General features: G+C 38.2%; 1 protein-coding gene across 8 annotated transcripts in view; it reads right to left on the bottom strand.

Moving 5' to 3' along the window:
- RC3H1 (ring finger and CCCH-type domains 1) overlaps positions 1–20719 on the bottom strand; it is a 101018-nt gene that overhangs the window by 19860 nt on the left and 60439 nt on the right. For 7 of the 8 annotated variants that reach the window (XM_009194627.4, XM_009194614.4, XM_003893590.5 and 4 more), the window contains 7 exons: positions 19949–20163; positions 17709–18079; positions 17059–17226; positions 7799–7951; positions 3106–3319; positions 2478–2568; positions 2208–2340 (listed from right to left, as the gene is read on the bottom strand). In XM_009194627.4, the coding sequence (XP_009192891.2) occupies positions 2208–2340; positions 2478–2568; positions 3106–3319; positions 7799–7951; positions 17059–17226; positions 17709–18079; positions 19949–20163 (1345 nt within the window). Of the gene's footprint in view, positions 1–2207; positions 2341–2477; positions 2569–2684; positions 2817–3105; positions 3320–7798; positions 7952–17058; positions 17227–17708; positions 18080–19948; positions 20164–20719 lie in introns of those variants that run through there. The other variant, XR_002518828.2, reaches the window with a different exon arrangement.

The raw sequence follows: 20719 nt of genomic DNA, 5'->3' as shown, positions 1-20719 counted from the left end.
CACTTGAGCCCAGGAGTTTAAGATTACAGTGAGCTATGATCATGCCACTGCACTCCATGCACTCCAGCCTGGGCAACAGAGTGAGACCTTGTCTCTCAAAAAAAAAAAAAAAAGGAAATGGAAGAAAAACAAGTCAACTACAGATGTGCATCTTTCCCCCTCTGTTTTTAATGGTAATTTTCTCTGAAGTAAATCCTATAACTTATTTCATTGAAACCTCAGTAATGGCAAGGACTTTTAACTGTACTGAGTTAAATATGTGGCAAGTTTCTAAATAATACTGATAGTCTTTTTGGACAGAAAATGTGCCTGGAAACTTTAAAACAAAAAACCATGCATTTGAGGATATGCAGTGATGCCTTATTGGGTGGAAGGTCTGAATCTTTAAAAAGTTAATGAACGAAAGATTGCCATAAGCAAACATAGCATTCTGTTTCTGTGACAGGAATCAGCAAGACGTTTTGAATCAATGTAAATAAGCAATGGCAAAAGCAGACAAAATCTAAATATTACATAGATTTTTAAAAATTCCTAAATCTAATTGTGTACGTAGGGGCACAAGTCAGCTAAATGTTTCGAAAACAATCTCCTACTGGTCTTCCTAAAAAGAAAGTCTACTAAGAAAAAGTCTTATAACTTTTTTTCCCTCCAAAGTGATGGCTTACTTATTATTAAAGATTATGGTAGAAAGACAGACTAATGTTCTAACAGTACCATTTTTTCCTCCAGAAAGGACAATGTATTTATCATTAGAATGTCTTCAGTTTTCCATATTCAAAGAATATGTTCCAATGTAAAGGATGATATATAAACAAAACCTAGTCTTCCTTATGTGACACTTAAATGATTTTTAAAATTCTTGTTTTTTTTTTTTGAGACAGGGTCTCACTCTGTCGCTCAGGCTGCAGTGCAGTGGCACCATCCGGGATCACTGCAGCCTTGACCTCCCTGGGCTCAGGTGATCCTTCTGCCTTCAGCAACCTGAGTAGCTGAGACTACAGGCATGCACTACCATGCCTGGTGAATTTTTGCACTTTTTGTAGTGAAGGGATTTCGCCATGTTGCCCGGGCTGGTCTCAAACTCCTGAGCTCAAGCAATCCGTCTGCCTTGGCCTCCCAAAGTGCTGGGATTACAAGCACGAACCACCACATCCAGCCAGATTTTAAAAATTCTTTAGTTTTGTTTTTCTAAGTGTCAGGCAGCATGATGGAAAGAACACTGAATCTGAAATATGAAGACTTGAGTTCATGTTTCAATTTTTGAGAAACTCATATACTTCAATCAAAAAAGGAAGACAATACCACCTGTCTAACCTACCTATTAGCGATATTGTAAGGGTCAAATAAGATACATAGTAGTGATTTTTAAATGGTACAGAACTACATAAATGAAAAGTGTTATTATTCTTATTACACTGGAACTATGTTTTATTTTTTAAGTCAAAGTTCTTTTTTTTTTTGAGACTGAGTCTCACACTGTAGCCTGGGATGGAGTGCAATGGTGCGATCTCGGCTCACTGCAACCTCTGCCTCCTGGGTTCACACGACTCTCCTGCCTCAGCCTCCTGAGTAGCTGGGATTACAGGCACACACCAGCATGCCCAGCTAATTTTTTGTATTTTTAGTAGACATGGGGTTTCACTATGTTGGCCAGACTAGTCTTAACTCCTGACCTCATGATCTGCTTGCCTCGGCCTCCCAAAGTGCTGGGATTACAGGGGTGAAATCCCGTCTCTACTAAAAATACAAAAATTAGCTGAGTATGGTGGTGTACATCTATAATTCCAAGTACTCAGTAGGCTGAGGCAGGAGAATCACATGAACCCAGGGGGTGGAGGTTGCAGTGAGTTGAGATCACGCCCCCTCACTCCAGCCTGGGCAACAGAGCAATACTCTGTCTCAAAAAACAAAAAACAAAAACAAACAAACAAACAAACAAACAAAACTTAAATGTGCCATCAGGGAATACAAGCTCCTGTTGGGAAATTTTAGGGAATCTGTTTTCTATTCTTAGGTAGTAGAAATTTTACGTTTTCTATTGTCCCAGAGCTAAACCCAGTATTGAATTCTTTGAAGAATGGAAACCTACACTAACTCCTAAGAAATAGACCTCAAAGTTTTTTGTTCATAGTGCCTCAAAAGTTCCTGTTTAAAATCTCTGAGAACCCTTCAAAAATTGGAACAAAAATGGCTCTCTAGGCTGGTACCTCTAGTCCACGTAGCTGGGTCTGCTGGCTAATCTGATGGTTCAATTGTTGCAATTCAAGTCGTAGCTGTTCTCTCTCAGCAGATGGAAGGGGTTTTCCATGACTGGCCACTTCTGACATAGATATTCTCTCCCTTTGGTTAGAAAGAAAGTGTGAAGTAAATTTTAACATTTCATTTTTTTAAGATATTACTGACCAGAAAAACAAAAAGAAGTTGCATAATTTTAAAGGTTTCTACATGTCTATTCAAGTAAAAAGAATGACTCATACCTCTCACTGAAGTGTCCCTGAGAAGGTAAGTTTTGATGAGGTGAATATGGAGAACCTCCCCAGCCACCGTGAGTTCCATATGGACTATAATCTGTAAGAGAATGATTTATTATGGTATGAGATAATTCACAGATTTGATTCTTCTTTTAAGGTACTCATAATCTAAAAGACATCAGGGTATTGCATACACAGATATCTGGTATCTACCTTAAATGGCCAGATTTTTAAAATTCTTTAACTTTGTTTTTCTAAATGTCAGGCAGCATGATGCTGGGTGCTGATACATGTTTGTTTCTTCCCCAATGAACTTTCAGTCTTTGTAGTTTTTCTTCCAAATTACTGTATAATGAGAATGTTATTCCCCCATATAGCAATGAAGCTATTTGAGGTGGGGGTGGGATGGGGAAGAAACATTAGGAAAGCTTCACATATAGACATTTAATTTCAGTTTATATACCTAAAATTCACTGGGTTATATTACCTTTCTTACAGGGATGATTCCCTGGAAAGTTTGAAAATTACTGCCTTGCAAGATTACTAAAAACACTGATAGTAAATGGGGAGCAGGGGTAATGCTGAAAGTCAAGATTATGAACCCTTTAGGTCAGCTTACCTTTGAGATTCTTACCTGAAATGTTAATAGATTTTGTAGGAGCTCCCTGAGGTGCCATAGCCTGCATTGGACCAGCACCCTGATATATAGTTTTGGAAGTTCGCGAGATGGCACCAAACCGAGACACTGTTGGTCGGTCTCCAAATGGGATGAGGTCATCATCACTGGTTTCTGCTGCTCTTCTCTGAAGATCTAATCGCTGGTCCCTCATTCCTTTACTCTCCACATTCTGATAAAAAAGCAAAATGAGAAATCTACCCCACACTCAGATCGCTCTGTAACCTAAGTTTTTCTAGATCTGTAATAAGGTTAAAGATGAGTACAACACTCTTACTGGTAAGACTAAAATCATTAGTTACCTTTGGTTGTTTTTATGTAACACTGGTTTTTAAACCTCTGAGGTGAGGGGCGACAGGGTCCCACTCTGTTGCCCAGGCTGGAATGTAGGGGCACTATCATGGCTCACTGCATCCTCAACCTCCTGGGCTCCAGTGATCCTCACACCTCAGCCTCCCAGGTAGCTGGGACTATAGGCATGTACCACCATATTCAGCTAATTTTTTTTTTTATTATTTATAGAGATGAGGTCTCCCTATGTTGACCAGGCTGGTCTCAAACTCCTGGGCTCAAGCAATCCTCCTGCCTCAAGTTCAACCTCCCAAAGTGCTGGGATTACAGGTATGAGCTACTGCACCTGACCTAAGAAATACATTTTTAAAATTTATGGGAGGCCATTGTTTTGGACTAAGCTCCTGCACTAAGCCCCAAGACACCAGATCAAAGCAGAATGTAATCACTTGTGCTAGATGCCACAAAATCAAACTGAACTTGAAAATGCGTCAGTTTTCCAAAAAACAGGAGATTCACAGCAATCAATCATAAGAGGATCACTCAATTAGAACTGGTAAGTCCCTTCTGCTTTAGTCCTATAAGAAAAATAACTTTGAAACAGCTAATCTGAGTTTCGTTCCTTTTCTCTGTTTAGCTCATTAGAGCATATTTCTATTTCATAGATGAAATGCTTCCTGATTAATCAATCACTAATAAAAGCCAATTCAATCTTTAAGAAATACATATATATAATGATCTAGTGTGTGTGTATATATATATATGCATACAAATATATATTTATCCCTATATAATGTTACACACATATATAGACACACAGATATATAATTTGTATGCACATTAACATTTGAGAAATACTAGATTAGACTTCTTTCAACTATTTGGGAGATTTTCAATTTCCTCCCAAATTTAGTCCTCTAGATTGGACTGCAACTTTTTGTTTGTTTTTGAGACAGGGTTTTGCTCTGTCACCAGGTTGGAGTGCAGTGGTGTGTGAGCCTCAACCTCCTGGGCTCAAGCAATCCTCCTGCCTCAGCCTCTCAAGTAGCTGGGACCACGGGCGTGCACCACCACACCTGGCTAATTAAAAACATTTTTGAGGAGATGGGGTCTTGCTATGTTGCCCAGGCTGGTCTTGAACTCCTGGGTTCAAACAATCCTCCCACCTTGGCCTCCCAAAGTGCTGGCGTTACAGGTGTGAGTCACCATGCCTGGCCCAAACTTTTTAATTCTTTACTGATTTAAGAAAATGAGTTTTGTTTTGCTAATACTCGTGTTACTTTAATATAATAACCCTTTTTGAAAGCCAAGTACAAGGCAAACATTCCTGCCTAATTTCCCCTCATTTCTTTCCAATAAGAGCCTTATTATATCCCAAAAACAATGCTTCTGTAATCCTACCGCAAAAAAAAAAAAAAAAAAAAAAAAAGATTTACTTTGCTTTTTCTCCCTCTAAAACTCTATTTTTTTGGGAGGGGCGGGGCTGGCATATAATCATATTTATGCTATTAGATATCACTTCACTCATTTACAGTGGTTATCAGCATCCAAATCTTTTTCTTATGGCAAATATTGGTCTTTTCTTAACCACCTGGAAAAGTATTTATCCATGAAAATCTATATAACCTAGGAAAAACCTATACAATATCTTACTAACTCTGTTAAGAGTAATAAGGACAAATGGGTTAAGAATAGTCAAGGTATACCATACCATTCAGCAATAGCATTCCTTTTTTTTTTTTTTTTTTTGAGATGAAGTCTCACTCTGTCATCTAGGCTGGAGTGCAGTGGCACAATCTCAGCTCACTCCAACCTCTGCCTCCCGGGTTCATGCCATTCTCCTGTCTCAATCTCCCAAGTACCTGGGATTACAGGCTCCTGCTACCATGCCCAGCTAATTTTTGTGTATTTAGTAGAGATGAGGTTTTGCCATGTTGGCCAGGCTGGTCTCAAACTTCTGACCTCAAGTGATCCACCTGCCTTGGCCTCTGAAAGTGCTGGGATTACAGGCATGAGCCACAGTGCCCAGCCAGCAAGACCATTTCTAAGTGTAACTTTCATGCACGTGAAGACATATATACATAAGAATGTTTGCTGGAGTACCATACATAATAGTGAAAGATCAAAAATAGCCTAAGTGTCCACTAATACAAAAAGAAATCATTGTATGGTATCATTTATACAGAATATCTCGCAAGAGTAGCTAAAATCAATAATCCTGAGCTACAGATATAAATATGGGCTGGGCATGGTGGCTCACACCTGTAATCCCAGCATTTTGGGAGGCCGAGGAGGGCAGATCACCTGAAGTCAGGAGTTTGAGACGAGCCTGACCAACATGGCAAAACTGTGTCTCTACTAAAAATACAAAAAAATTAGCCAGGCATGGTGGTATGTGCCTGTAGTCCCAGCTCCTCGGGAGGCTGAGGCAGGAGAATCGCTTGAACTCAGGAGGCGGAGGTTGTAGTGAGCTGAGATCATGCCACTGCACTCCAGCCTGGGTGACAGAGTAGAACTCTGTCAAAAAAAAAAAAAAAAAAAAGACACAATTTAAAAGCAATGCTGAGTGAAAACATGAAAATACAAGCTGAAGTGTATAATTTATATAAGGTCTATAAACATATAAAACAACATTGTTTAGGAATAGTATAAAATTATCCATGGCCAGGCGCACTGGCACACACCTGTAACTACAGCACTTTCAGAAGCAGGAGAATCCCTTGAGCCCAGGAGCTCAGGACCAGCCTGTTCTGCCTAGGCGACATAGCAAGACCTCATCTCTACCAAAAAAAAAAAAAAAAAAAAAATTAGCTGAGCATAGTATCACACATCTGTGTCCCAGCTACTTGGGAGGGTGAGGTGGGAGGATCACTTGAGTCCAGGAGCGTGAGGCTCAGTGAGCTGTGATTGTGACACTGCACTCCAGCATGAGGAAGATCCTGTCTTAAGGGGAAATAAAATTATCCATGAAAATGATAAATACTAAACTCAGGATAGAGATTACTGACAGGGAATGAAAGAGGGAGAAAAACGAGACTTGGGAAATATATACAGGGGGATATACTTCTTGAAAATTGTATTTCTTTAAAAAATAAAAAGGCAATGAAGATACTATCCAAGTAGGGTAGCTCATGCCTGTAATCCCAGCACTTTGGGAGGCAGAGGTGGTAGGATCATTTGAGGCCAGGAGTTTAAGATCAGTCTGGGAAACATAGCAAGACCCCATCTCTACAAAATTTTTTAAATTAGCTGGGTGTGGTGGCATGCACCTGTAGTCCTAGCTACTCAGGAGGATCACCTGAGTTCAGGAGTTTGAAGTAACAGTGAGCCATAATCATGTCACTACACTCCACCCTGCGTGATGAAGATCGATCCTATTGCTATAAAGAGATAAGCTGAAGCTGGGCATGGTGGCTCACGCCTGTAATCCCAGCACTTTGGGAGGCCGAGACAGGTGGATCACTTGAGGTCGGGAGTTCGAGACCAGTCTGACCAACATGGAGAAACTCCGTCTCTACTAAAAAAATACAAAATTAGCCGGGTGTGGTGGTGCATGCCTGTAATCCCAGCTACTCCGGAGGCTGAGGCAGGAGTATCACTTGAACCTGGGAGGTGGAGGTTGCGGTGAGCCGAGATTGCGCCATGGCACCCCAGTCTGGGCAACAAGAGTAAAAGTCTGTCTCAAAAAAACAAAAAAAAAAAAGAGATAAGATTTTGATAATATTTTAACTTGGTTATTAGAAACACTGGTGTTACATGATTTTTCACTAAAGAATAAAATAACCCAAGTATTAAATTTCAGCATCTTAGAGTTCACTTGAAGCTGAGCAGCTGTAATTCTGACTCAAATACTACTCTCGTTCACTAGATTCAACTTTGTTATTTAAACTTCAGAGTTATGAAAAATAATATTTTTTTTGAGAATTTTTTTTTTGAGACGGAGTGCCACTTTGTCGCCCAGGCTGGAGTGCAGTGGCACAATCTTGGCTCACTGCATGTGCTGCCTTCCGGGTTCACACCATTCTCCGTGAAAAAGAATTTTAACTTATTTGGTGAAGGGGTCCAAGATCCTAATTAATTATGTAAAATAATTTAATCTGGGTACTAAACAATTGTTGAGAAATTGCTATTTGCACAGAAATATAATAAATGCTCTGTCTCGGTAAGTACTAAAAGATTTTTATTTACATCTAAATGAATCAAAAACCTGTACTGCTTAAAGATAACTCAATTGCAGAGTATAGAATATGGTCTGAAACTCTTAAGCAAAGCTGAATTATTTGTGCCTAAATGGTAATGGGTGAAAATTTATTTGGTTTATCTTGATTTGTATTAATTATTGCTTAGCTGTTACACATACCATCATTTCCACACTCCCTGCTGCCACAACATCTTTGGGTTTTGCATCTTTGGTTCCAATGTAGGAGCCGATGGTGTCACATGACCAGGGAGAGTATTGGCTATAATCATTTCCTTTGTATTTCCCAGCTACCTTCAAGTCTTCATCCAAAAACTACAGATGGAGAAAGAAAAAATAAAAGAAAAAGAAAAAGAAACAGGAAATGGGTCTATGAATAACAAGATAGAGAAAGCACGGAATTTCTTAGAACATTGTGCTGAAGCAACATAATGATGATTATTCGATTTTTAAGTGCCACAATAGAAGATTTTTGTAAACTATGAAAAATATAAAATAAGTGAAGAGTGATTTTTAGCTTTCAGTTTTTTTTTTTTTTTTTTTTTACCTTAGCAGAAGGTAAAAAAAAAAAAAAAGAAAAAGAAAAAAGATAATTCAATATCCTTCCAGGAATCAGGCTAGGATTTTATGGGTTTGCTCATCCTTTTCTTCATTAGATCAGTAAACATTTAAGCATATATGTACCAAGCCATAGTTTTGCTAGACCCTCCTCAATGTTTCTTTCAATAAAATCAAGGTAAACAAGAACATTAAAAATTTTGATTTTTATAGTACATGATGATGTAGTAACTTTTTACTGAAATCTCTTTAATAGCAATAATTCATATCTTGAATAAATTCTGCTTCTTAGGTTGATTCAATGAGATGAAAAGGATGTCTAATTTTTATCTTTTCAAGATAAGTTCTCCAGTCTAAAAACAGAATAGCTATTCTAAGGCTAATATATTTTCACTAAAATTGCAACATTCACATTTATAAAATGTTTTACATTTTCAAAATGTTTTCACGTATACTACCTAATAAGCTCCTAAATCCATAATAGACAACACAGGTGATATGACCAAGGCTATACCAGTATAGGGCAGTGCTAGGACTATAACTTCAATGTTTCTTTCATTTTATCACAAGACATATATACACTGATATCTAGGGGTATCAGTGTTCATACTAAAAACATCTCTTTGCTGAGTTATCATTGTTGGCCTTCTGCACTGACATAGTAGTATCACTCACTGTCAACCACTCTTCATTGGTATTGGTTCATTTAAGTGGATCTATGCCTCCCACTATACTAAAAACATCTCTTTTCTGAGTCATCATTATTGGCCTTCTGCACTGACACAGGGTCTGCTGATCACTAGTATCACTCATTGCCAACCACTCTTCTGCTTCTATTATTCATAACCTTTTCCCTTTTCTTTGTCCTACTATTATTTAAAAAAAAAATTTTACACTTTTTTATTTTTCTTCTACTTATTAAACTTTAGATAGAATAGCTAACTTTTAAAACACATGACCTACCAATTACAGTGCTCCTTTTTTTTGAGACGGTCTATTGCTCTGTCACCCAGGATGAAGTGCAGTGACATGATCTCCGCTCTCTGCAACCTCTGCCTCCCAGGTTCAAGCCATTCTCCTGACTCAGCCTCCCAAGTAGCTGGGATTACAGGTGCGTACCTCTACACCTGGCTAATTTTTGCATTTTTAGTAGAGACAGGGTTTCACCATGTTGGCCAGGTTCGTCTGGAACACCTGACCTCAGGTGATCCACCTACCTCAGCCTCCCAAAGTGCTGGGATTACGGGTGTGAGCTACCACGCCTAGCCAAGAGTGCTCCTTTTTTAAATCTCTGACTGTAGTGTATTATATGCAGCTATTTAAATGAATGAGATAAATTTATATACTGACATACAAAGACAGCCAGGAAAATGGATTAGGTAAAAACAAAAACAAAGGCAAAACAGACATAAAACCAAGATGTATTTACTAAATGATCCTATTAAAAAATAATAATGAGGCTGGGCAAGGTGGTTGACATCTGTAATCCCAGCACTTTGGGAGGTCGAGGCAGGCAGATCACCTAAGGTTGGGAGTTCAAGACCAGCCTGGCCAAGGTGGTAAAACCCTGTCTCTACTAAAAATACAAAAATTAGTTGGGTGTGGTGGTGTATGCCTGTAGTCCCAGCTACTCAAGAGGTTGAGGTAGGAAAATTGCTTCAACCTGGGAGGCAGAGTTGCAGGGAGCCAAGTTTGCACCACTGCACTCCAGCCTGGGCAACAGAGTGAGATTCCGTCTCAAAAAGAAAAAAAAAAAAGTAATAACAATAATAATAAAGAGATCCAACAATCCCACTACTGGGCATTCATCCAAAGGAAAATAAATCAGTATATGAAGGGATATTTACACCCTCATGTTTTATTCCCAATAGCCAAGATACAGAATCAACCAAGGTGTACAGCAACAGATGAATTGATAAAGAAAATGCGGTATATATACAATGAAATATTATTCAGACATAAAAAAGAATAAATCCTGTCATTTGCAGCAACCTAGATGAGCCTGGAGGACAACACATTAAGTGAAATTGGTTAGGCACAGAAAGATAAATATTTCATGTTCTCACTCATATGTGGGAGCTAAAAAGTTGAGTCACAGAAGTAGAGAGTGGAACTGTGGTTATGAGAGACTAGAAAGGGAATGGAGGGAGGCAAGGGGAGACAGAGCTTGGTTAATAGATACAAAATTATAGCTACATAGGAGGAATTACTTCTAGCATTCTATAGCCCTGCAGGGTGAATACAGTTAATAATTTACTATATATTTTCTAAAAGCCAGAAGAGAGGATTGTTTTTCCTGATTTGAAAAAATTATGTTTTTTTTTTGAAGAAAACTTTTAACATCATAAACTGATCTTTATATACAATTTTATTCATTATTTCTATAGACCAATTCAATTCAGGTTTATTTACTTATTTACAAATGACATAAAAAATGTGGGCTGGGCATGGTGGGTGGATTGCTTGAGCCCATGAGTGTGAGATCAACAGCCTGGGCAACACAGCAAGACCCTGTCTCTTTTTTAAGAAAATAGAAACATTTTAAAAAAAATTTTCCACTTAGGATCTTGGAAGTCAAAATAAAATGGAAAGTATCTAGGACAGATTGACAAAAGAAACAAATATCAACAAAATAATTTTCAATTTGATGAAGAAAGAAACCACAATCTTAGGCTGGGCATGGTGGCTCGCACCTATAATCCAGCACTTTGGGAGGCCAAAGCGGGCGGATCATGAGGTCAGGAGTTCAAGACCAGCCTGGCCAACATAGTGAAACCCCGTTCCTACTAAAAATACAAAAAATTAGCCAGCATGGTGGCGGGCGCCTGTAATCCCAGCTACTCAGGGGGCTGAGGCGGGAGAATCGCTTGAATGTGGGAGGCGGAGGTTGCAGTGAGCCAAGATCACGCCATTGCACTTCAGCCCAGGTGACAGTGTGACATTCCATCTCAAAAAAAAAAAAAAAAGAAAGAAAGAAACCACAATCTTCATACAACAACAACAACAACAACATCAGGTTTGCAGTAAGAGATGTGGCTTTTTTTTTTTTCTACAGGCGTGAGCCACCGTGCTGGGCCGATTTATAAAGGAAGCTTGAGATAAACATTGTCAACAATGTTGTAGATATGAAAAGCAAGGACAACGGCAGATCTGCCCAGCATTTTTCCTTGAAATAAAATCTGAAGATATTTATTTAGCCCACAAGAAGAATGTTATTTATACAATGTTATATAATGCAAAAATTGACAATTAAAATATAACACTGCTCTCTTCTTCAAAGAAAAGTTGGATGACTGGCTGGGCACAGTGGCTCATGCCTGTAATCACAGCACTTTGGGAGGCTGAGGTGGCTAGATCATCTGAAGTTAGGAGTTCGAGACCAGCCAACATGGTGAAACCCCAACATGGTGAAACCCCGCCTCTACTAAAAATACAAAAATCAGCCTGGCATGGTGGTGCATGCCTGTAATCCCAGTTACTCAGGAGGCTGAGGCAGGAGAATCGCTTGAACCAGGGAGGTGGAGGTTGCAGTGAGCCGAGATCGTGCCACTGCACTGTAGCCTGGGCAATAGAGCAAGAGTCTGTCTCAAAAAAGAAAAAAAAAAAGAAAAGAAAAGAAAAGTGGGATGACTGTTCTGAATGACTTAAAAGCTACCTGCCTACCAGTCAAAGGATGACTGAAACTCTCTGGAAGCATCCTGCATTTCTGTAGCCTTGACCTTGCAGTGGCAAGTATCACATACACAATTGTCCAAGGAAGAGAGGATTTTGAATGTTCCCAATATAAATAAAAGGTAAATGTTTGAGATAATATGCTAATTACCCTGCTTTGATCATTGCATATTGTATATGTGTATTGACGTATCACTTTGGGAGGCCGAGGCAGGTGGATCACCTGAGGTCAGGAGTTTGAGACCAGCCTGACCAACATAGAGAAACCCTGTCTCTACTAAAAATACAAAATTAGCTAGGCGTGGTGGCGCATGACTATAATCCCAGCTCCTCGGGTGGCTGAGGCAGAAGAATCACTTGAACCCGGGAGGCAGAGGTTGCGGTGAACCGAGATCGTGCCATTGCACTCTAGCCTGGGCAACAAGAGTGAAACTCCATCTCAAAAAATAAAAATAATAAAAAAAAAAGAAATATCACTCTGTATCCCATAAACTTGTACAATTATAATATGTCTACTAGAGAGATGTTAGTTCATGCACAGAAAGAAGGTGAAATATATATAAAAAGTTTAAATATATAATAAACAGTGGTTATAGAAAATGAGATTTTGGAGAAACTTCTCTTTCTATATCATGTATTTCCATAATGTATGAATTTAGTACAATTATACACAGGTTGTTTTATTTATTTATTTATTTATTTATTTATTTTTTTTTTGAGACGGAGTCTCACTCCGGCTGGAGTGCAGTGGCCGGATCTCAGCTCACTGCAAGCTCCGCCTCCCGGGTTCACGCCATTCTCCGGCCTCAGCCTCCCGAGTAGCTGGGACTACAGGCGCCCGCCACCTCGCCCGGCTAGTTTTTGTATTTCTTAGTAGAGACGGGGTTTCACCGTGTTAGCCAGGATGGTCTCGATCTCCTGACCTCATGATCCGCCCATCTCGGCCTCCCAAAGTGCTGGGATTACAGGCTTGAGCCACCGCGCCCGGCTTATTTATTTATTTTTAAATTTTTGCTGAGAAGGAGTCTCACTGTGTCGCCCAGGCTGGAGTGCAGTGGTGTGTGATCTCGGCTCACTGCAACCTCTGCCTCCTGGGTTCAAGCAATTCTCCTGCCTCAGTCTCCCAAGTAGCTGGGATTACAGGTGCCCACCATCATGCCTGGTTAATTTTTGTATTCAGGTTGTTTATAATCAGAACTGAGATTTAAATATGTATCTTTGTATCTCAGTAACTAAAATAATACTAGATAATGTTCCTTAATAGCCAGGCATTATTATAATTTTTATTAGGAGTAAAAATAACAATAATAAATATGAATTGTTTACTGAATGCCTGCTACATACCAGATGCCTTATGTTTCATCTTCACCATACCACTATGAGGTAGGCTTTCCTATGTTTGATTTATAAATGAAGAAACTTGCACCTCAGGGTTCAGGGATGCTAAGTAATTTTAAAAAGATCACACAGTGAAGGACACAACTGAACCTCAAAGTTTCCTATGTCTGATACCAAAAACTGCTCACTTTTCACAATGTCATATTGTTTTCCACATTTCTTATAAAACAATATAGCATAACAAAGTTCCAGGGTGTACTCTAATAAAGAATTTTTGAAAAAATATCACACCTGTTTTTTTTTTTTTTCCCTCTAACTTTTTTGAGACAAGGTCTTTGTTACTCAGGCTGGAGTGCAGTAGCACAATCATAGCTCATTGCAGCATGGACCTCCCAGGTTCAAGCAATCCTCCCACCTCAGCCTCCCAAGAAGCTGGGACTGCAGGCGTATCCCACCACACCTGGCTAATTTTTATTTTTAAATTTGTAGGAATAGGGTCTATGTTGCTCAGACTGGTCTTGAACTCCTGGGCTCAAGTCATCTTCCCACCTCAGCCTCCCAAAGTATGGGATTACAGGTGTGAACTACTGCACACCTGGCTGTTTTTACTTTACAAATAAAACTACATTAATAGAAGACGTTGTGACTTTACTAATAACCTACGTTTTTGTGGAAAACTCATCCAAAGTGTTTAGATGGGAAAACTAGATATTGTGAACAACTTCTATTTAGTAGAACTTCCTTCATACTTCCTTCATTCCTTCCTTCAACTTCCTTCATACACCCAACAAGACACTATTTACTATGTGTGATGTACTTCTCCATTTTCATTTATTATTCATGATTTGTCAGTTAGTAACGGTTAGAATTGTAATTCTATACATAAAGGATGAAAGACAAGTTCCTTACATAGTATCAACTGTAATCCTGAGAAAACTTACTTGATTATTTAAAAAAAATATATAAACTATAAGCTAAAGCAGTATGTACAACCAACAAAACAAATACGATTACTTTAAAGTTGGATTTTTTGGGCTGGGCGCAGTAGCTCATGCCTGTAATCCCAGCACTTTAGGAGGCCAAGGCGGGTAGATCATTTGAGGTCAGTTCGAGACCAGCCTGGCCAACATGGTGAAACCCCATCTCTACTAAAAATACAAAAAAATTAGCTGCGTGTGGTGGCACATGCCTATAATCCCAGTTACTGGGGGAGGCTGAGGCAGGAGAATCGCTTGAACCCAGGAGGCAGAGGTTGCAGTGAACCAAGATTGCACCACTGCACTCCAGCCTGGGCAACAGGGCAAGACTCCGTCTCAAAAAAAAAAAAAAAAAAAAAGTTGGCTTTTTGAAAAGACGAACAAAATTGATAAATCCTTAGCAGGACTGACAAAAAAAATTACCAATATAGAACTAGAAAAACAAACATCACTGTAGACCATATAGACATTAACATAATAAGACAATACTTATTCACCATAACTAGTAGCACTGTCGTACAAAAATACAAAGAAGCTGACTCCCCAAATTATGGTTATTGCCCTGTGATACATTAACCAGCTTTTTTAAAAGCAATCTTATTTGACTGTTGTTTTTCTCTGATTTTCACTATCTATATTTATGTGTCTTTCCTATTCATTAAACCAACTTTTCTGGCTGGTCTCCTCATTACTGAGTTAAATAAATCTTTGATATGTCTTACTTATTTAAAACAATTCTGAAACTAGGATTAAAGTTTCATAAATACGATAAAGATTTTCTACCAAAAAGCCTACAACATAATGGTAAATTATTATTAAAAGCTCCATTTACTCAAAGATTAGAAAGGAGTCAAGAATATGTGTTACAATCACTTCTATTCAGCATTATGCTGGAGTCCAAAATAATAAGACAAAGACAAGACAAAAGGATTAAAAAGGGGAAAAAAGATTATTCAGAGGACATAATTGTGTGCATAGAAAATTCAAAAGAATCTACTAACAGTATTATAATTAATAAAGAAATTTAGCAAGCCTGCTGAATAGAAGGGTCAATACAAAAAATCTATTTCTCTATATTAATAATAGAAAATAAAAATTTCCAAACAATTCTATTTAAAATAGTTTCAAAAAACAATGATTATCTAGGAATAAATTCAATGTAAGATGTGCAAGACACTGAGTATGAAATATAAAGAAAATTCAAATAAATGAAGGGGTATATGATGTTCAAAGAGACTTGATATTAGAAAGATGTCACTTCTCAGCTCGGCACGGTGGCTTACGCTTGTAATCCCAGTACTTTGGGAGGCCGAGGCGGGCAGATCACCTGAGGTCAAGAGATCGAGACCATCTTGGCCAACAGGGTGAAACCCCAGCGCTACTAAAATACAAAAAACTAGCCGGGCATGGTGGCTCATGCCTGTAGTCCCAGCTACTTGGGAGGCTGAGGCAGAAGAATCACTTGAACCCAGGAGGCGGTGGCTGCAGTGAGCTGAGATGGCACCACTGCACTCCAGCCTGGCGAAAGAGCAAGACTCTGTCTCAAAAAAAAAAGAAAAATGTCACTTCTCATCATGTTGATCTAAGGCAACACTGTCTAGGCCTGGCGTGGTGTCTCACACCTTAATCCCAGCACCTTGGAAAGCTGAGGTGGGAGGATCACCTGAGGTTAGCAGTTCGAGACCAGTAAGGCCAACATGGTGAAGCCCTGTCTCCACTAAAAATACAAAAATTATAGTTGGGCGTGGTGGTGCACGCCTGTAATCTCAGTTACTCAGGAGGCTGGGGCAGGAGAATCACTTGAACCCAGGAGGTGGAGGTTGCAATGAATTGAGATTGCACCACTGTACTCTGGCCTGGGTGACAGAGTGAGACTCCGACTCAAAAAAAAAAAAAAAAGATACTAAAATTAACTAGGAGTGGTGGTGTGCACCTGCAGTCCCAGCTACTTGGGAGGCTGAGGCATGAGAATTGCTTGAACCTGAGAGGCAGCAGTGAATGAAAATTGCGCCATTGCACTCCAGCCTGGGCGACAGAGTGAGACTCTGTTTCAAAAAAATAAACAAATAAATATAAAGCAACACTAATAAAAATATAATGCGATCCACACATACAATTAAAACATTTTTGTGGCCACATTAAAAACATTTAGTGGCCATATTAAAAACAAAAACAGGTGAAATTAATTTTAACAATTTTATTTAATCCAATATATCAAAAATATTAATGAATTTTACATTTTTGGTATGAAATTCTTGAATTTAGTGTGTATTTTATCACTATAGTACATCTGAACTTAAACTAGCCACATATTACATGTTCAACAGCCACATGTGGCTAGTGGCTACCATATTGGACAGCACAGATTTAGAGATCTGATGTAATCCTAATCAAAACTGGAGTAGATGTTTTTGTGGAAATCAACATACAGAGTCTTGAAAAATAACAATACTAGAAAATATAACCACCACATATTGAGACTTATTATAGAACTACACGAAGAGAATGTGGCATTGGTTCAAGGATAGAAATAGATTGATGGAAAAGAATAGGGTCAGGAAACATGTATGTGGTCACCTGATTATGATAAAGCAGGGCACCAGGGAAAGCATGCCGATTTCATTAAATTGTGCTGAGTCAATGCCTTACAGGAAAAAAAAAACAACAAAAAAAACACGGATCTTGACTCCTAATATATTACATTACATACATACAAAAATCAGTTCTAGATGGATTGCAGAGCTAAATGATAATAAACCTTTTAGAAGAAAACAGAAAAAAAAAAATCTTCATACGCATTGGGGATAGGCAAAGATGACCTAAACTGGACACACACACAAAAACACTGATAAATGAGACTAAAAATGATTTGCTTACTTCTTCTGGATGAAAGGTAGGAGGCAAGGTTGGTGAAGGTGCAAAAGGAGGTGGAGAGATAACCTTTCTTTCCTCCAGCTGGGCCATTATTTCCTTTCGTCGGCGATGTAGTTCATCTAGACTAGGATGAGGCTGGGGAGGAGGAGGAAGCCGGCTATAAGGAGGTTCCTAAAAATAGAAAGATTAGTTAAAATTGAAAGAGAATTTCAGGACAGATTAATTCATTTAATATACTCAGCGTATATTTTAAGTTATGAAGCAGCTTGTATACCCTTCTTAACATTTGAAAACACCAACACTTAATAGAACAAAGTAAAACAAAACCCCCCAAACTCTCAAGATCTTCCAAATAGCTAAATTTAGGTTTTTTTTATTTGGTCATAATTTCCAAGTAGATCTAGAATTGTTAATTAAACCATCTAAAGTTCAGAAACTAAGAATGGTTAATTGGGGGGAGGAGGCAGAATTTTTTTCTCATTAATAGTTAAAAAAAAAAAAAAAACCTACGCAAATTATGAAAAGATTAAAAAAAAAAGAAGCTCTCATAAAGAAGAAGTCATCAAAGGGTTATTATCATTGTATAAAAAGTAAGGAATCACTGCAAGCAATAGTCAAATTAAGTCTATGTAATGAAAAAAAATACAGCATACTCTGAGGTACGAAGGTCTGATCTGAGTTGGATGAGGAGCCACTGGATAGTAACTCTCGATCTGTTGGTATCTTTCTCTGGATTCTGGTACATACGATGGTACTGCTGCAGGTGGAATCTCAATGGGTATAGGGCTTTCTCGGAATATCTCTTCTCTTGTGTAAGACTGAGCAGGGTACACTCGACGGCTATCATAGTGAGATGGGTATATAGGTGGGTACTGCTGTGGCTGTGTGCCATACTGAGAGTTTACAACACGATCTTGGAGGTAGGGTGGATAATGATCCAAGTAGGGAGGAGCAGGTTCAGGAGCGGATGGTGGAGGTCGGACAAAGCGGGACACACATTGTGGTGGTGGAGTATAATACATACCTGTATAATACAAAAGAGGAACCAAAGGCAATAATGAGCCAATTTAGTTTTCTATATAAGATTTTACCTTTTAAAATACTGAAACACTAAAGTATTGATAATCTACTTATTTCTTTAGAAGTTTTCCATCTGCTTGTATAATCAGGTTAGCTTTTTAAAAAATAACAAGCAAAAATTATCTGTAAAAGTCATTGAAAAAACTACCCTACTTATAACCTATAATACTAGATTGGCTCTCATTGTTTGACCCTCTTTCTTGGTGTGTCTTAATGAAATGAAGACATTGCAAAACAAAAAAAACTACATTTCCCAGATATCCTTGAAGTCAGGCTACACATATTAATCACTTGTATGAGTTTTGAATTTGAAACTGAAATAACTGGGGGGAGACATGGAACACAAAAGGCCAGTTTTGCTGGTGCAGATTAGTAGCTACCGCTTGGCTCTGCAGTTCTTGAGACACCAGTTGTGGCAATAGTTTCTCAATTTTCAGACTTTTGCCTCAAATGATGTGATCTTGGAATTAAGTAGGACAGAAGTTTTTACTTCTACTGCTTACTCATTGTAACAAGTTCTCTTGGCAGCTAGCTCTGGAGCATTGCTTGCTTCTTTAGTACCTCCACCAATATGGCAGGCACCTAACTCCTGCACTAAATCTCTTTCTGCTTAATATAGCTAAAATAATTTATCTAAAATTGAAACCAGGCTACAAAAATAGTTGCATTTTTCCTATAATGGATGGTCAAAAGGAACATACAAATCATATTTTATCATATTTTGCATGAATTAGTAATGCCGTATCAATTAAAAAACATTCTCATGAATGTAGAGAAGACAATATGATTCAAAATTAAATGACAGACTCGGAAAAAGAAGACAGCACTTTTAATCTACTCCCGTTTTAAAAATTATAGTACTATACTGCTTCTGACAGAGATCCAACACTTAAAATCATTCAGTGTCTATTTTACATATAAATTGTATATGTAAAACATTAGTTTATTTTCTTTCCTTCATTCTCCATACCTGGTATTATCATTAAAGCTGGCTAATTTTCAAATTTGTCTATTTTTGAAATCCCTTCTCCTTTCCCACCACACTAATTCCTCAATACTCACACCAAGATTAACAGCCTCCTAACTCAACTCTCATCTTGCCAATCCATTCATACTTTTTTTTTTCCTATTCCAAATACCTCCATTTGGGACATTTCTTCCATTAAGTCTTTTTGATTCCTCAAGTTCTCAATGATCTCCCTTGAGTCTTTCAGTCAATTTCTATCAAACTCATATTAACCACCACAGCAGATCACTTAATTTTTAACACATACATAAACACCACACACACATATCTACTACTCATGTATATAAATAGTTTTCTATTCTTTACCATTATTTATTCTATTCTGTAAACTCTCTAAAGGTATGTATGCTGCATTTTTTCATATATATTACAGGCCCCAGAATAATAATAATTAAAAGGAAGAAAAATGTACTGTGGGTGTTTAATTTACACACACTATAATATTAATTCTTTTGTCATGCTTGAAGAAAATTTTGGTCAGAATATATACTGCCTTACACAGCAAATTTCCAATGCCTACTTGTGTGACTTATTTCCATAAATATTATATATGAACACATGTATTATGCAACTGCTTTTAGTAGATAAGGCGGTTTGATTTTTATTACTTTGTTTCATTTATTTCATAGTATTTAGTTGACCATAAAATCCAATTTTTCCAAAGTATTAAAAAATGCATTTATATATTTACTATCTTAAAGAGGCTACTGTGTAAATGATCACTCTGACCTGAGCAGTTCTGGTAACTCCTAAGAAAAGTGAGCAATATAAATAAAACATCGTTACCCTGCTGATAAGGTGCTGGTTCAAATGGTGGAGCCGCTCCTCGTGGATCCTGATAATAAACATCTGTCTGTTGTGCTGGATATAACTGAGAACCTCGAGGTACCATCTGAAGTGGTTTGGTGACAGGCAATGGAGGCAGATCTGTTGGCCCCCTTGGAGGTATAGGATGTGGATTCACAGGTAAGGCAGAAATACTCTTAGGAACAGATTCTAGCCTAAGGGAATAATATTATGGAATTTGTTTAAGTTCTTTAAAATACTCATGTGTATAAATTGTTACAAGCAAAAAAGATTGCTACAATTTGGGAAACTCACTTATTCTAATAGTCATCCCTTCTACAAAAAGGTGCAATTTTTTATCTTATTTCCCCATGTTAATTGTTTCTTTTCTTCTCTTTTTTTTTTTTTTTTTTGAGACAGAGTCTCGCTCTGTTGCCCAGGCTGTAGTGCAGTGGTATGATCTTGGCTCACTGCAACCTCCGCCTCCTGGGTTCAAGCGATTCTCATGGCTCAGCCTCCCAAGTAGCTGGGTTACAGGCATGTGCCACCATGCCTGGCTAAGTTTTGTATTTTTAGCAGAAATGGGTTTCACCATGTTGGCCAGGCTGGTTTCGAACTCCTGGCCTCAAGTGATCTGTCCACCTCAGCCTCCCAAAGTGCTGGGATTATAGGCATGAGCCACCATGCCTGGCTATGCTAATAGTTTCTTAAAAAACACTAGCATGGGGAATAAAAAAACAACAAAATAAAGGCCAAAAAAAATAAATAAAT

This window comes from Papio anubis, chromosome 1, assembly GCF_008728515.1.
Source record: "Papio anubis isolate 15944 chromosome 1, Panubis1.0, whole genome shotgun sequence".
NCBI lineage: Eukaryota > Metazoa > Chordata > Mammalia > Primates > Cercopithecidae > Papio > Papio anubis.
The sequence above is the reverse complement of the archived record's forward strand: the minus strand, read 5'-3'. Positions and strand labels throughout refer to the sequence as shown.